Source organism: Hyla sarda, chromosome 8 (genome assembly GCF_029499605.1).
Source record: "Hyla sarda isolate aHylSar1 chromosome 8, aHylSar1.hap1, whole genome shotgun sequence".
Lineage (NCBI taxonomy): Eukaryota > Metazoa > Chordata > Amphibia > Anura > Hylidae > Hyla > Hyla sarda.
Genome location: NC_079196.1, coordinates 190843345 through 190860831, shown reverse-complemented (window position 1 = coordinate 190860831; position 17487 = coordinate 190843345). Strand labels below are relative to the sequence as shown.

The window sequence follows — 17487 nt, the reverse complement described above, 5'->3', positions numbered from 1 at the left end:
ACGGAAATTCCTCAGTGTGAATATCCCCTTAATGATTCTATTCAACTTACTAATTAATTGTTTGTGATCCTCCTTCCAACAAAACTAACAAAGTTAGTTGCAAACTTCCTGCCATCCATAGTGACGTTACATACTGTAGTGACGTAACCACAGTGTCTGATGTATACTCTGCTAGGGTCATTGGATAATACAATCACGTGACTGCAGTATGTGATGCCACTATGCACAGCAGGGCCACCATCACTGTAGAGAGATTGCTGTTAGTCATTATTCAGGATCTTTTTATATTATGAAGGCAGGTCCTATTTAAAAAAAAAAAGTAAAAAAAATTTAGACAGCTAAAACTGCACAAGTCTTAAATTGTTGTGCTTCCCCCATTCCTGTATATCTCGTAAACAGAAAATATCTCCTATTGTGATTGTTACGCCGAGCGCTCCGGGTCCCCGCTCCTCCCCGGAGCGCTCGCTTCTCTCTCGCTACCGCAGCGCTCCGGGCAGCTCCACTGACCCGGTGCGCTGCGATACCGTCTCCAGCCGGGATGCGATTCGCGATGCGGGTAGCGCCCGCTCGCGATGCGCATCCCGGCTCCCGTACCTGACTCGCTCTCCGTCTGTCCTGTCCCGGCGCGCGCGGCCCCGCTCCCTAGGGCGCGCGCGCGCCGGGTCTCTGCGATTTAAAGGGCCACTGCGCCGCTGATTGGCGCAGTGGTTCCAATTAGTGTGTTCACCTGTGCACTCCCTATTTATACCTCACTTCCCCTTCACTCCCTCGCCGGATCTTGTTGCCATTGTGCCAGTGAAAGCGTTTCCTTGTGTGTTCCTAGCCTGTGTTCCAGACCTCCTGCCGTTGCCCCCGACTACGATCCTTGCTGCCTGCCCCGACCTTCTGCTACGTCCGACCTTGCTTCTGTCTACTCCCTTGTACCGCGCCTATCTTCAGCAGTCAGAGAGGTTGAGCCGTTGCTAGTGGATACGACCTGGTCACTACCGCCGCAGCAAGACCATCCCGCTTTGCGGCGGGCTCTGGTGAAAACCAGTAGTGACTTAGAACCGATCCACTAGCACGGTCCACGCCAATCCCTCTCTGGCACAGAGGATCCACTACCTGCCAGCCGGCATCGTGACAGTAGATCCGGCCATGGATCCCGCTGAAGTTCCTCTGCCAGTTGTCGCCGACCTCACCACGGTGGTCGCCCAGCAGTCACAACAGATAGCGCAACAAGGCCAACAGCTGTCTCAACTGACCGTGATGCTACAGCAGCTACTACCACAGCTTCAGCAATCATCTCCTCCGCCAGCTCCTGCACCTCCTCCGCAGCGAGTGGCCGCTTCTGGTCTACGACTATCCTTGCCGGATAAATTTGATGGGGACTCTAAATTCTGCCGTGGCTTTCTTTCCCAATGTTCCCTGCACTTGGAGATGATGTCGGACCAGTTTCCTACTGAAAGGTCTAAGGTGGCTTTCGTAGTCAGCCTTCTGTCTGGAAAAGCTCTGTCTTGGGCCACACCGCTCTGGGACCGCAATGACCCCGTCACTGCCTCTATACACTCCTTCTTCTCGGAAATTCGAAGTGTCTTTGAGGAACCTGCCCGAGCCTCTTCTGCTGAGACTGCCCTGTTGAACCTGGTCCAGGGTAATTCTTCCGTTGGCGAGTACGCCGTACAATTCCGTACTCTTGCTTCAGAATTATCCTGGAATAATGAGGCCCTCTGCGCGACCTTTAAAAAAGGCCTATCCAGCAACATTAAAGATGTTCTGGCCGCACGAGAAATCCCTGCTAACCTACATGAACTCATCCATCTTGCCACTCGCATTGACATGCGTTTTTCCGAAAGGCGTCAGGAGCTCCGCCAGGATATGGACTTTGTTCGCACAAGGCGTTTTTTCTCCCCGGCTCCTCTCTCCTCTGGTCCCCTGCAATCCGTTCCTGTGCCTCCCGCCGTGGAGGCTATGCAGGTCGACCGGTCTCGCCTGACACCTCAAGAGAGGACACGACGCCGCATGGAGAATCTCTGCCTGTACTGTGCCGGTACCGAACACTTCCTGAAGGATTGTCCTATCCGTCCTCCCCGCCTGGAAAGACGTACGCTGACTCCGCACAAAGGTGAGACAGTCCTTGATGTCTACTCTGCTTCTCCACGTCTTACTGTGCCTGTGCGGATATCTGCCTCTGCCTTCTCCTTCTCTACTATGGCCTTCTTGGATTCCGGATCTGCAGGAAATTTTGTTTTGGCCTCTCTCGTCAACAGGTTCAACATCCCAGTGACCAGTCTCGCCAGACCCCTCTACATCAATTGTGTAAACAATGAAAGATTGGACTGTACCATACGTCTCCGCACGGAGCCCCTTCTAATGTGCATCGGACCTCATCACGAGAAGATTGAATTTTTGGTCCTCCCCAATTGCACTTCCGAAATCCTCCTTGGACTACCCTGGCTTCAACTCCATTCCCCAACCCTGGATTGGTCCACTGGGGAGATCAAGAGTTGGGGGCCCTCTTGTTTCAAGGACTGCCTAAAACCGGTTCCCAGTACCCCTTGCCGTGACTCTGTGGTTCCCCCTGTAACCGGTCTTCCTAAGGCCTATATGGACTTTGCGGATGTTTTTTGCAAAAAACAAGCTGAGACTCTACCTCCTCACAGGCCTTATGATTGTCCTATTGACCTCCTCCCGGGCACTACTCCACCCCGGGGCAGAATCTATCCTCTGTCCGCCCCAGAGACTATTGCTATGTCGGAATACATCCAGGAAAATTTAAAAAAAGGCTTTATCCGTAAATCCTCCTCTCCTGCCGGAGCCGGATTTTTCTTTGTGTCCAAAAAAGATGGCTCTCTACGTCCTTGCATTGACTACCGCGGTCTTAATAAAATCACGGTAAAGAACCGCTACCCCCTACCCCTCATCTCTGAACTCTTTGATCGCCTCCAAGGTGCCCACATCTTTACCAAACTGGACTTAAGAGGTGCTTATAATCTCATCCGCATCAGAGAGGGGGATGAATGGAAAACGGCATTTAACACTAGAGATGGACACTTTGAGTATCTGGTCATGCCCTTTGGCCTGTGCAACGCCCCTGCCGTCTTCCAAGACTTTGTTAATGAAATTTTTCGTGATCTCTTATACTCCTGTGTTGTTGTATATCTGGACGATATCCTGATTTTTTCTGCCAATCTAGAAGAACACCGCCAGCATGTCCGTATGGTTCTTCAGAGACTTCGTGACAATCAACTTTATGCCAAGATAGAGAAATGTCTGTTTGAATGCCAATCTCTTCCTTTCCTAGGATACTTGGTCTCTGGCCAGGGACTACAAATGGATCCAGACAAACTCTCTGCCGTCTTAGATTGGCCACGCCCCTCCGGACTCCGTGCTATCCAACGTTTTTTGGGGTTCGCCAATTATTACAGGCAATTTATTCCACATTTTTCTACCGTTGTGGCTCCTATCGTGGCTTTAACCAAAAAAAATGCCAATCCCAAGTCTTGGCCTCCTCAAGCAGAAGACGCCTTTAAACGGCTCAAGTCTGCCTTTTCTTCGGCTCCCGTGCTCTCCAGACCTGACCCATCTAAACCCTTCCTATTGGAGGTTGATGCCTCCTCTGTAGGAGCTGAAGCGGTCCTTCTACAAAAAAATTCTTCCGGGCATGCTGTTACTTGTGGTTTTTTTTCTAGGACCTTTTCTCCGGCGGAGAGGAACTACTCCATCGGGGATCGAGAGCTTCTAGCCATTAAATTAGCACTTGAGGAATGGAGGCATCTGCTGGAGGGATCAAGATTTCCAGTTATTATTTACACCGATCACAAGAACCTCTCCTATCTCCAGTCTGCCCAACGGCTGAATCCTCGCCAGGCCAGGTGGTCTCTGTTCTTTGCCCGATTTAATTTTGAAATTCACTTTCGGCCTGCCGATAAGAACATTAGGGCCGATGCTCTCTCTCGTTCCTCGGATGCCTCGGAAGTTGAACTCTCTCCGCAACACATCATTCCTCCTGACTGCCTGATCTCCACTTCTCCAGCCTCCATCAGGCAAACTCCTCCAGGAAAGACCTTCGTCTCTCCACGCCAACGCCTCGGAATCCTCAAATGGGGTCACTCCTCCCATCTCGCAGGTCATGCAGGCATCAAGAAATCTGTGCAACTCATCTCTCGCTTCTATTGGTGGCCGACCCTGGAGACGGATGTTGTGGACTTTGTGCGAGCCTGCACTGTCTGTGCCCGGGATAAGACTCCTCGCCAGAAGCCCGCTGGTTTTCTTCATCCTCTGCCTGTCCCCGAACAGCCTTGGTCTCTGATTGGTATGGATTTTATTACAGACCTACCCCCATCCCGTGGCAACACTGTTGTTTGGGTGGTCGTTGATCGATTCTCCAAGATGGCACATTTCATCCCTCTTCCTGGTCTTCCTTCAGCGCCTCAGTTGGCTAAACAATTTTTTGTACACATTTTTCGTCTTCACGGGTTGCCCACACAGATAGTCTCGGATAGAGGCGTCCAATTCGTGTCAAAATTCTGGAGGGCTCTCTGTAAACAACTCAAGATTAAATTAAACTTTTCTTCTGCATATCATCCTCAATCCAATGGACAAGTAGAAAGAATTAACCAGGTCTTGGGTGATTATTTACGACATTTTGTTTCCTCCCGCCAGGATGATTGGGCAGATCTTCTACCATGGGCCGAATTCTCGTATAACTTTAGAGTCTCTGAATCTTCCTCCAAATCCCCATTTTTCGTGGTGTACGGCCGTCACCCTCTTCCCCCCCTCCCTACTCCCTTGCCCTCTGGTTTGCCCGCTGTAGATGAAGTGACTCGTGATCTTTCCACCATATGGAAAGAGACCCAAGATTCTCTTTTACAGACTTCATCTCGCATGAAAAAGTTTGCCGATAAGAAAAGAAGAGCTCCCCCCATTTTTGCTCCCGGAGACAAGGTATGGCTCTCCGCTAAATATGTCCGCTTTCGTGTCCCCAGTTACAAACTGGGTCCACGCTATCTTGGTCCTTTCAAAGTCTTGTGCCAAATTAATCCTGTCTCTTACAAACTTCTTCTTCCTCCTTCTCTCCGTATTCCTAATGCCTTTCATGTCTCTCTTCTTAAACCACTCATCATCAACCGTTTCTCTCCCAAATTAGTTTCTCCCACTCCTCTCTCCGGTTCTTCTGACGTCTTCTCAGTGAAAGAGATACTGGCCTCCAAGACGGTCAGAGGAAAAAGGTTCTTTTTGGTGGATTGGGAGGGCTGTGGACCTGAAGAGAGATCCTGGGAACCTGAGGACAACATCCTAGACAAAAGTCTGCTCCTCAGGTTCTCAGGCTCTAAGAAGAGGGGGAGACCCAAGGGGGGGGGGTACTGTTACGCCGAGCGCTCCGGGTCCCCGCTCCTCCCCGGAGCGCTCGCTTCTCTCTCGCTACCGCAGCGCTCCGGGCAGCTCCACTGACCCGGTGCGCTGCGATACCGTCTCCAGCCGGGATGCGATTCGCGATGCGGTTAGCGCCCGCTCGCGATGCGCATCCCGGCTCCCGTACCTGACTCGCTCTCCGTCTGTCCTGTCCCGGCGCGCGCGGACCCGCTCCCTAGGGCGCGCGCGCGCCGGGTCTCTGCGATTTAAAGGGCCACTGCGCCGCTGATTGGCGCAGTGGTTCCAATTAGTGTGTTCACCTGTGCACTCCCTATTTATACCTCACTTCCCCTTCACTCCCTCGCCGGATCTTGTTGCCATTGTGCCAGTGAAAGCGTTTCCTTGTGTGTTCCTAGCCTGTGTTCCAGACCTCCTGCCGTTGCCCCCGACTACGATCCTTGCTGCCTGCCCCGACCTTCTGCTACGTCCGACCTTGCTTCTGTCTACTCCCTTGTACCGCGCCTATCTTCAGCAGTCAGAGAGGTTGAGCCGTTGCTAGTGGATACGACCTGGTCACTACCGCCGCAGCAAGACCATCCCGCTTTGCGGCGGGCTCTGGTGAAAACCAGTAGTGACTTAGAACCGATCCACTAGCACGGTCCACGCCAATCCCTCTCTGGCACAGAGGATCCACTACCTGCCAGCCGGCATCGTGACAGTGATATTTCTTCAGCCAAACTAAATGTTCTGCTTCCCCCATCCGCTCCTGTATGATGTAGGTAGAGTTCACCTCCTGTATAAAATGACCACCCAAAGCAATGGAAATGGAGATTTCACCTTACATCTTCCAGGAACGTTCTTGAGAACTCGCACATTGCAATGTGTGTCTTTTAACACATAAACGTTACAACACAAGTCATCGTCAGCAAGTAGAACCATTGCTTCCCACAAACATAGCACTATGCGGGAGGTGGTTTTTGTTTTGTTATTCACTATTCCTTTCTGTGGTCAAGTTGGGTAAGTGAATTCATAAAATGCAGACCCCAGAGACTGCCTTTCATCAAGTCCTTCAACGTTACGATAGTTCGGGAATTTACTTCTCATGTTTTTCTATTGCTACTTGGGATAAAGAGAAGATTCATTGACTCATCTGATGACATTCCAGGAGTAGTTTTCAAAAACAGATAAAATTCCCAGCTCGGACTCAGAATGGCCTACTCTGACCTGAGACAGCACTGTGCGTGACTTAAAGAGCACACAAAAGACTTCCTTGTGCCCAGAATAACTATCTGTCATTTCCTAAATTTCATTTTTTTCAGATACTTGGAATGTGTCACAGCCTGGGGCATCCTTTTGGCTGACACCAAATATTTTGGGTGTCATTAAGATTAGTGGATGTCCAATGTTTCTTGTCATGTTTTGGGTGTAACCTGAGCATGTCTGTTACAGATTTATGTTTTTATGTACACATTTTCATATAGACTTTACTTGGATTTATTGTTTAGTAAAAGTGAATTAGGATCGCATCATATACACAGTATGGAGGAGTAGAGGGCTAGAGGAGAATTTGAAAAACATGGCTGCCTTTTTTCTAAACAGTGCCACACCTGTCCACAGGATCTGTATGGCACTGCCGATCAGCCCAATTCAGGTCAATAATGCTAAGCTGCAATACCGGACACAATCCATGGCATGTTCATAAAGGTTTTCCTGAGCTGAAAAATATGTATGCATGTGGACTCGGGCTGAATAAAAAATAAAAAAAGTTAAACTCACCTACCCCAGTCCCTAGCTGTGTAAATCCCAAGATACACATAGTTACATAGTTACATAGTTAGTATGGTTGAAAAAAGACATACGTCCATCAAGTCCAACCAGGGTAATGAAGGGAAGGGTGTAAGGGGATAAGGGAAAGGGATGTAGTTTTATAATTCTGCATAAGCATTAATGTTATTTTGTTCCAGGAATGTATCTAACCCGGTTTTAAAGCTGTTAATTGTTCCTGCTGTGACCAGTTCCTGAGGTAGACCGTCCCATAAATTCACAGTCCTCACGGTAAAGAAGGCGTGTCGCCTCTTTAGACTAAACCTTTTCTTCTCCAGACGGAGGGAGTGCCCCCTCGTCCTTTGGGGGGGTTTAACCTGGAACAGTTTTTCTCCATATTTTTTGTAAGGGCCATTTATATACTTATATACGTTTATCATATCCCCCCCCCTTAAATGTCTCTTCTCAAGACTAAACAATTGTAACTCCTTTAATCGCTCCTCATAGCTAAGATGTTCCATGCCCCATATTAGTTTAGTCGCGCGTCTCTGCACCCTTTCCAACTCCGCAGTGTCCCTTTTATGAACAGGCGACCAAAACTGAACAGCATATTCCAGGTGAGGCCGTACCAATGCTTTATAAAGGGGGAGTATTATGTCCCTGTCCTTCGAGTCCATGCCTCTTTTTATACATGACAATATCCTGCCGGCTTTGGAATCAGCAGCCTGACATTGCATGCTATTCTGTAGTCTGTGATCTACATGTACACCCAGATCCTTCTCTACCAGTGACTCTGCCAGTTTAATCCCCCCCTAAGACATACGATGCATGCATGTTCTTTGTACCCAGATGCATAACTTTACATTTATCCACATTGAACCTCATTTGCCAAGTGGATGCCCAGACACTTAGTCTATCCAAGTCATCTTGTAACTTATGCACATCCTCTATAGACTGTACCGTGCTACAAAGCTTGGTGTCATCTGCAAAGATAGAAACAGAGCTGTTAATACCATCCTCTATATCATTGATAAATAAATTAAACAGCAGCGGGCCCAGTACAGAACCTTGGGGTACACCACTAATAACCGGGGACCAATCAGAGTACGAATCATTGACCACCACTCTCTGGGTACGATCCATGAGCCAGTGTTCAATCCAGTTACAAACTAAAGTTTCCAAGCCCAAGGACCTTAACTTACCTGTCAGACGTCTGTGAGGGACAGTATCAAACGCTTTGGCAAAATCCAGAAACACTATATCCACAGCCATTCCTCTGTCAAGGCTTCTACTCACCTCTTCATAAAAGCAAATTAGATTGGTTTGACAACTTCTATCCTTAGTAAACCCATGCTGGCTATCACTTATAATACTATTATCCCCTATGTATTCCTGTATGTAATCCCTTATAAGTCCTTCAAACAATTTACCCACAATGCACGTTAGACTTACTGGTCTATAATTGCCTGGCGAAGACCTAGAGCCCTTCTTGAAGATTGGTACCACATTAGCCTTGCGCCAGTCCCTTGGCACAATACCAGACACCAGAGAATCTCTAAATATCATGAACAAGGATACAGATATTACTGAACTTACCTCTCTAAGAACTCTTGGGTGTAGTCCATCCGGCCCTGGAGATTTGCTTACATTTACTTTACTTAACTTACCTTGTACCATCTCTACATTAAGCCAGTTCAGTACATTATATGATGTGTTACCAGCACTGACCTGTCCAATGTCAGCTCCTTTTTCCTTAGTGTATACAGAACTAAAGAACCCATTCAGTAGCTCCGCCTTCTCTTGATCGCCCGTGACAACCTCCCCATTATCATTATTAAGGGGTCCTACATGCTCTGTCCTTGTTTTTTTTGTATTTATATATCTAAAAAAATATTTAGGATTAGTTTTGCTTTCTTTGGCCACAGTCTCAGCTTTCCATTTCGACACACAGGAAGTGCCCGCTCAGCAAATCATTGGTCATAGTGGTGAACCACCTCGGCTAGTCATTCGTGTCAAAACAACAGCAAAGAGTTTTTTTTTAGTTAAAAATTTTTTTTTTATAAGGGCTAGGACAGGGCTAGGAGTAAAAAAAAAAAAATATTAATAAAAAGAAAAAGTTTACCTACCACTGAGTTTCTGCCACTACAGAGCTGCCACCTCTCTTGTCTCTAGAAGTCCTGTGGTTGCATGCATTGTTCACATTTCAAATTTATGTGCCATTTATTTTCTATGAAAGCCATGGGCACTGTAATAGGCCCAATAATTGTTGCCACTCAAGGATGGTTTGCTAAGTAGGCCAAGAGAGTATAGCTGAATAGACTATTAGAATTGAGGACAAATCACTTTTTTTTTTCAATTTATATTAGAGTGATTATTTTTTATTATCAAAATCTAGCCTTTGATATTCAAGTGACTGCGATCTTCGAAACACCCGGCTGACCACCTGGCATTGCTACTTGCTGTCAGTTGAGACACTTTCAAAGCTTATTCCCATCACATTTGAGACGCTAAGTCTCAGAATGTAATGATATGTTTGATACGGTACAATGAACTGGCATGATGTTACATAGGAGTGATAGCTAGCTGCATGCCATGCTTTCTCAGTCTATATATAGCCTGACTCAGGGGGAGGTGTAATGTAATTGGCATTGGCTTCTAGTGCCAAGGGAGAGTTCCAGAGCTGACGTTCATGCTTTGAACCCCACTTAGTGTAATACAAATGCTGAACGGGGTTGCTGAAATGCACCATTTACTGACAGAAGAGGTTGTTATATACCAAGGTCATTTATATTTCCATTAATACATGACCTCCTTTTGGTGTCTGACTGGCTCTCTAGAAGAACCTCCACTGGGTCCATGTTGTAAGGTACCGTAATATACATAGAAGTATGTTCCCTTCCTTTAGCCCCAAGGAACCCATTTTTGATAAGACTTTCCTTTGGAGCCTACGGTAGAGTAGCTGATGTATTCTTGTAGGCAAACATGTACTGATGACTATTTTAAAAATTTCTTCCAATGATATTCATGTGTTCTTGCCAAAAATTGTGTTATCCTTTAAAAAAAATTCTTTAAATCCTCCATTGTGTGTGCCTGGACACATCACCATGCAATGGATAAAGCTGTCTATACAAATTAGATTAGTGTCAAACAATTTCAGCAGCATTGGCTGACCATCTATTGCATATGTTGGCCTCGTACCTCTCTTTCGACAGATAATGAAGGAGGGGCGATGGATAGGGCAGTTGGATTTTAGTGGGACTGATACTTCATTCTCAATGGAGAGGAGTTTGGCAATGGCTTACTCTCACCTCTTTTACATTGAAGACACATGCACACTTGGCTGAACTCAACATGTGAGGGAATAAGGAATTCGGGAGACATAGATGTTGTTCACATGATGGCATTCTAATATTTAAAGAGGTACTCTAGGGAAATATGTATATATAAAACAAAAGCTCCAAAGCCACCACTCTGCCTAGATATGTTGTCTGTAAACCATCCTGCCTGATATGCATGGCTCCTGTTGCCCTTGCTATTCTTTGCCATCCTTCCCTCTCCTTGCCTACAGCCAGCTCACTCGTTGTGAGCAGCCCCCACCCTCCTGCTCTGAGCAGCATAGAGAAGTTCAGTCTGATTGGCTGAGGCTGCTCCCACCTCCCAGTTCTCAGCACTAAAGAGGGCATGAATCAGCAGTGCAGGGCAGAAACCATGTGGTCTGTGTCTTTCAGAAGGGTGGGGGCTGCTTTCAGAGAGGGCTTTGGATGGAAACAGAGTGGAAGGCTGGATGAGGTCATTCCCTCACTTCATGCATGTAAGGGACAACCAAGGAGGGGAAACTGCTTTATATATGGCTAATGAATGATATTTAGACAAAAAAAATAGGTTAATGAGAATGAAAGAATGGGCTATGGGTTTGGTTCTCCGGAGTACCCCTTTAAGACAAGTTTAACTCTTCTATCTGAACTCTGTAAAGACATATTAAAATGCTTCACACAAAAGAAATAAACCAAAGACTTATTGTTCTATTTTCCTGAGGGGTGGGGTCTTTTTTAGTTAAAATCTCTTTGGTTACATTGCCTGCTTTGTAAAATAAGTGAGTGATAGTTTGCTTCCCAAGAATTTTCCCAGGAGATGGTTGACTTTTAAAAAATTAGTCTGGAAGCCCGAGTATTTGGAGGTTAATCGGTTTAGGAGAAAGAAATGGACTTGGAGGAACAAAGAAGAGGTCTCATCAAAGGCCACCTTAGTCTCTCCTCTTCAATTCACAGGGTTGCGTTTCCCCTGCCACCCTCATTACAGCTATCAACACGTCTCCATGCTTTCAGGTTTGACAGGTGTAATAAAAGGTCAGAGTTGTGACAGTTCTGCTTGTCGAATCCATAAGTGTCCAACTCTAGAGCAAAAATAACCTAGACCCAGTCAGCCACAGGAGCTGAAAATTCCCAGGGGTAAATACAACCATTGTGGTATAGCAGCAAGTCCTGAAACTCGATCCTCAAAGTATGTTGTCAAGCTTTTGTGACCAAGTGAGGAAACTATTAGGCTATTGTTTGTGCCCCTATTCTTTTCCTTAATTCATTAGAAAAAGATTATTAATAGGTTGAGAGATAACCAAAGACATCAGCTAAAAGCAAACAATTTCCTGCCAGTTAACCCTTTCCTCTGCTTCCTTTGTTCAGGTCTACGTGAATGGAGAGTGGGTCACCAGCATTGGAGAAGGAGGAAGCTTTGGAGAACTTGCCTTAATCTATGGAACCCCAAGAGCTGCTACTGTCAAGGCCAAAACGGACCTTAAGTTATGGGGCATTGATCGGGACAGCTATAGGCGTATTCTTATGGTGAGTTGGATTTCACTGCTATACCATTGAAACAATCTTACATCTGCTGGGGACCTTCTCAATGTACTTATCTTAGAAATGGAAGTACCCCATTTAAAAATGCTATGTCACAAGCAGGGTGGGCCATGACCAGGGTTTATATGTGGCCAAGGTGAGAATCTTGATCGGGGTTGTAGCCTCTCAATTTATTTTTTACAAAAACATATAGCTTTTTTAATAGTAGAGTCTTGTTGCTGCCATCCCTTTTGCTTCGGTCTGGCGTCTGTTGTCAGCAACCCCACAGGAACATGGAGTATTTAAGGAAATGAGAACTGATGGCAGTAAGCCTTTCTATTATATTTATTTATTGTGCGATCCGTGATTCTAAAGTAAAAGTTGGCTCACAAAGCATTACTAATTATAAGATTCACAAACATTTGTCAGGCGCTTACCAGAAGTGGAATCTTTGTTTTGTAATGCAAGTTATATTTTAGGATAACCCATTTGCTCTTAATAAACAAGGAAAAGAAGTCCTCATATGGTTGAAAATCATATCCTGCTTAGCTATGCATGAGTATGGCTGTGAACTAAGTCTGGTGCCATTCTTATGTTGGAGGAAATGGTGTTGGCTAACATCAAGCCAGCTGGATTAGGCTGGGTTCACACTACGATTTGTAACTACGGTTCCCGTATAAGGCTGGGAGGAGGGGGGCAGGGCTTAATCGCGGCGCCCGCACTCAGCCGTATAGGGGAACCGTATTTAATGCATGTCTATGAGCCGACCGGAGTGAACCGCAGCCTCCGGTCGGCTGCTTTTTCAGCCGTATGCTTATTCCCGACCGCAGGCAAAAACGTTGTCGACCGCGTTTTTGCCTACTGTCGGGAAACCACATACGGCCGAAAATGAAGCCGAGGCTGCGGTTCACTCCGGTCGGCTCATAGACATGCATTAAATACGGTTCCCCTATACGACTGAGTGCAGGCGCCACGATTAAGCCGCGTTTTTTGGTCGACCGCGTTTTTGCCTACGGTCGGGAAACCACATACGGCCGAAAAAGCAGCTGACCGGAGGCTGCGGGTCACTCTGATCGGCTCATAGACATGCATTAAATACGGTTCCCCTATACGGCTGAGTTCGGGCACTGTGATTAAGCCCCGCCCCCTCCTCCCAGCCATATACGGGAACCGTAGTTACAAAACGTAGTGTGAACCCAGCCTTATTCAGGCTTTCCTCATAGATAATTGGCAGATCTCATCAATATCAACAGCATGTCAGTCTACTGCATCAGTACACAGTGTAAATTCCTGCTCCTGTCCAGTTAGTATTTCACCCTCCAAGAAGCGTTTAGAATAGTTTGAAGATGGGAATATCTAGTTTAAATGTCAGGCCTAAAAAAGTACTAATACTTTTACCCTTGCTCTCCGATCCTCTAGGGGGTGCCTGCTGATGGCTGATTAGGCACAAAATCATTTATAGAAAATCAGTAGCACTCCATAATTCTTAGGGTTACGTTTATTTTTTATTATTTTTTTTATTATAATTCTACATCTGCAATATGGATATTAATGTGAACATGTTAAAGGGTTTATCCATGATTACAAAAACAGAGCAGATTTTTCTTTAAAAAAAAATTGCACCACATCGACCTTTAGGTTGGGTGTGGTTTTGCAGCTCAGTTCCATTGAAGTGAATAGAGCCAAGTTGTAATACCACATGCATGGAATAAAATGCAATTGGACCCAACAAATGCAGTTAAAAAGGACTTCATGTTTTATACTGTATGTGCAGACATTACAGAAATGGCAAGACAGCCACAGCCCTGAAGCATTTCTAGCACCTGAGCATCCTTAGGCACCAGAAACGTGTCAGGGTTAGGATCGACTTGATTCAGTGAATCCAAAGTTAAAATACTGGTCTGAACGTTTTAGTCATCACATCCTTTTTTTTAACATGACATATAAGAGTTGTCAGTATATCCGCCCTATATGATACCCGCAGTGCCAAGTATGTGCAGTGCCATGCCTGGTACACACACACACACACACATAGTGCTGCAGGTATCAAAAATGGGCTGATTTTATTTTTGATTGATCCATTGACAACTCTTTTGTACCATGTACCATGCACAGCAAGTGGCAATGCTCTGTGTGTTCTGACATCTTTTTATTATAGCCAGCAATACTTTTTACACTTTATGCTACAGTAGCTCTTCTGTAAGATAGGAACAGGTGGTTTAGCCATTTCTGTCAATAGGAAAAAGTCTGTGGAGTGTCTGTAGCATAACTTCATGTCCACACTGCAGGTCAGTTTATGGATTATTTACACTGCAAATATGATCCAAAATTGGCGCTTATGTCTACAGCAATTTGCCAAGGATATATGTGCTGACCCATTTACAAATGGCACTTCTATCTGCCAGAGGATTAACCCCTTAATGATGCAGGATGTAAATGTACATCCTGGGACAGTGGTACATAAGGCATCAGGACATACATTTACGTCCTGTACATGACCGTGAACATCGGACCGATGCTCGGGTCATGCGTGGCAGGTCCTGGCTGCTATCAGCAGCTAGGGACCCTCTGGTAAAGGTGTACATCAGTGATCGCGCTGATATGTGCCATTAACCCCTTAGATGCCGTGATCAATACAGATCATGGCATCTGCGGTAGTGCGGTCACTAAAATGGATGATCTGATTGCCCGCAGTGCTGCCGCAGGGATCCGATCATCCAGCATGGCGGATGGAGGTCCCCTCACCTGCCTCCATCCGTCTCCTGGGGTCTTCTGTTCTGGTCTGAGATCGAGCAGACCAGAGCAGAAGATCGCCGATAATACTGATCAGTGCTATGCCCTATGCATAGCACTGAACAGTATTAGCAATCAAATGATTGCTATAGATAGTCCCCTATTGGGACTATTAAAGTGTAAAAATAAAAGTAAAAAAAAGTATTTAAAAAAAAGTTTAAAAAAATGTGAAATATCCCCTCTTCCAATTAAAATATAAATTGTCCCTTTTTCCCATTTACCCCCCAAAAAGTGTTTAAAAAAATAAAAATGTATAAACATATTTGGTATCGCTGCGTGCGTAAATATCTGAAATATTAAAATATAATGTTAATGATCCCGTACGGTGAACGGCGTGAATGTAAAAAAAAGGTAATTTTTGCTTCTTTTTTGTAACATTTTATTCCCCAAAAAATTGATAAAAAATATATTAAAAATGTTATATATGCAAATGTGGTATCAATAAAAAGCATAGATCACGGCGCAAAAAATTTGCACTCATACCACTGCCTATACGGAAAAATTAAAAAGTTATAGGTCAGCAAAATAGAGGGATTTTAAACGTACTCATTTGGTTAAAAGGTTTGCTTTTTTTTATTTATTTTTTTAAAGCGGTACAATAATAGAAAATATGTAATCATGGGTATCATTTTATTCGTATTGACCCACAGACTATAGAAAACATAATTTTTACCATAAATTACTGTATACAGCGTGGAAAATGAAACCTTCCAAAATCCAAACGTGTGAACTGATTTTTTATGCCTCCAATACATTAGCTTTAAGAGCTGACTGTTCAGCTGCTGCCTTATATATTCCATTGACAGGTGTCAACATCAAGAAATAATCAATGTAATTTCCCTGGTTAATCGGGAAACCAGGACAGTATCATCTACTGCAGTATGAAAGTTCTATTGAACAAGTTAAAAGGGTTATTCAGGATTACAAAAACAGAGCTGATTTCTTTTACAAAAAAAAGAAAGAAAAAAACAGCACCACACCTGTCCTTAGGTTTCTGACACTTAAAGGCGTACTCCACTGCTCAGCTTTTGGAACAAACAGTTTGTTCCAAATGCTGAGAAACAGAGTACTCCTTTAAGCACTCTTAGTCATGAATAAGGGGGCTTAGGTGCCAGAAACGCGTCAGTGTTCCGTCTGTCATTTACCGGATCTGATTGCGGTTTATTCCATGACATGTGATGTGTCCAGGATCGAGGACACAGGATCCGTTCAACTGCTGGACACACATCTTTTCTTTTAATACCATATGCAACCTGAGGACAGGGGTGGTGCTGCATTTGGAAGAAATTAGCTCTGTTTTACTAGTCCTGGATAACCCCTTTACCATGCTAACCTTTGAAAAGTCCTGAAGGTACATCTCAATCCACTACATCAGTTCTGCTACCGAATAGCAGTAGCGTGTAGATCTGGCGGTTAAGCAACACTAGTCGATTACTACAGTGGAAAACTCTGCTTTGTAATATTTGTTTACAGACTAAAACTGCTCATTTAGTAGCATGTCACAAGGCAATCTGTCAAGATCTATTCCAGTTAGCACGATCACAATGTTGTAATAGCCCATGAATGTAATATGCTAAATGATTTGTGTTATAAATAGACAGAAGTTTTGAAGCCTTGTGGTTGGCACAGCAAATCAGAGGAGGATTATCAGTAGACAGGAGAGGAATTCTGAGATGCTTGAGTCAGTTCTGTGCCCCGAGTTCTCCTAGCTAGCGTGCTCTGAATCTGCAAATAGCAAGCAAAATATGTCACAAGATTACTACATTAAATCCACAGCAAACAAGTGGGCAGTTCACTTGTCATACCCGTCTACCTCTGCTGTTGGCCCCTTCTTGAACCAGCACAGAGGGTCCTATTCATCAACCTGCCATGCAAACTCACCTGTAACCAGAAACCCCACTTCCCCCGGTCTTCCCTCTGAGCCAGGCTCTTCACGGCCTCATTCACAGCTCAATCACAGCAGTGTGCACAGTAAAAATGGCCGTGGGTCTCCCGCACTGATGAGCCGGGTGTTTCACACCCTTTAATCCCTCCCGGAAAAATATCTTCATTCCCATACCTTGTCTGGAAATGCAAAAGTGTGGTTACACAGGTGGACAAAGTAAAAATAATCCCAAATGTTCCAGCTCCATCCAATCACAGAATGGACCTAATGGATAATTCATGATTCGCTTCGCTTTCTAAGATCAGATGCTGGATGTGGCCGCTGTTCATACTTTGAGATGTAAAAACATCTGATATGACTCTAAGCTATTGAGTCAAGGTCAAGGTTTTGAGATTTGCGGTCTAGACGTTTGATTCACTTTATATAGATCTTATGCCTACAATATGACTTCTTTTCCAGTCTCTACCCATATGATACCAGAAAGAGTATTGTACTATCTACTTTTAACAACTTAGTTGACAGCTATCTTTCTGATCCCCCAATACACATGCACATTTTGCTTGACTGAGCATTCAAGTATTTTGAAAGGAGAGGAAGAAAGCCGCTGTTAGACACGGCTTATCTCCTTGAGAACAAATGAATTAGGTATGTTGAAATCCAGCACACCTGACTGTTTTCCTCCCCAACATCTGCCTTCAGGGGACACTGTACACTCTTGTTGGTCGTCTTATCCTGACCAACTTGAGCCCGCAGACTAGACTGTGTATGGCCATCTTAAAGCTTTACTGTCATATCAAACATTGTGATTGGTCAGGGTCTCAGTGCTGTGACCTCCACTATCTCTAGCTACAGCTTAGAGGAGTTTGCAGCAGCGTGCTT

General features: G+C 45.1%; 1 protein-coding gene across 4 annotated transcripts in view; it reads left to right on the top strand.

Annotated features, from left to right (window-relative positions):
• PRKAR1B (protein kinase cAMP-dependent type I regulatory subunit beta) overlaps positions 1 to 17487 on the top strand; it is a 286647-nt gene that overhangs the window by 209464 nt on the left and 59696 nt on the right. For all 4 annotated transcript variants that reach the window (XM_056535925.1, XM_056535923.1, XM_056535921.1 and 1 more), the window contains one exon: positions 11778 to 11936. In XM_056535925.1, the coding sequence (XP_056391900.1) occupies positions 11778 to 11936 (159 nt within the window). The remainder of the gene's footprint in view (positions 1 to 11777; positions 11937 to 17487) is intronic.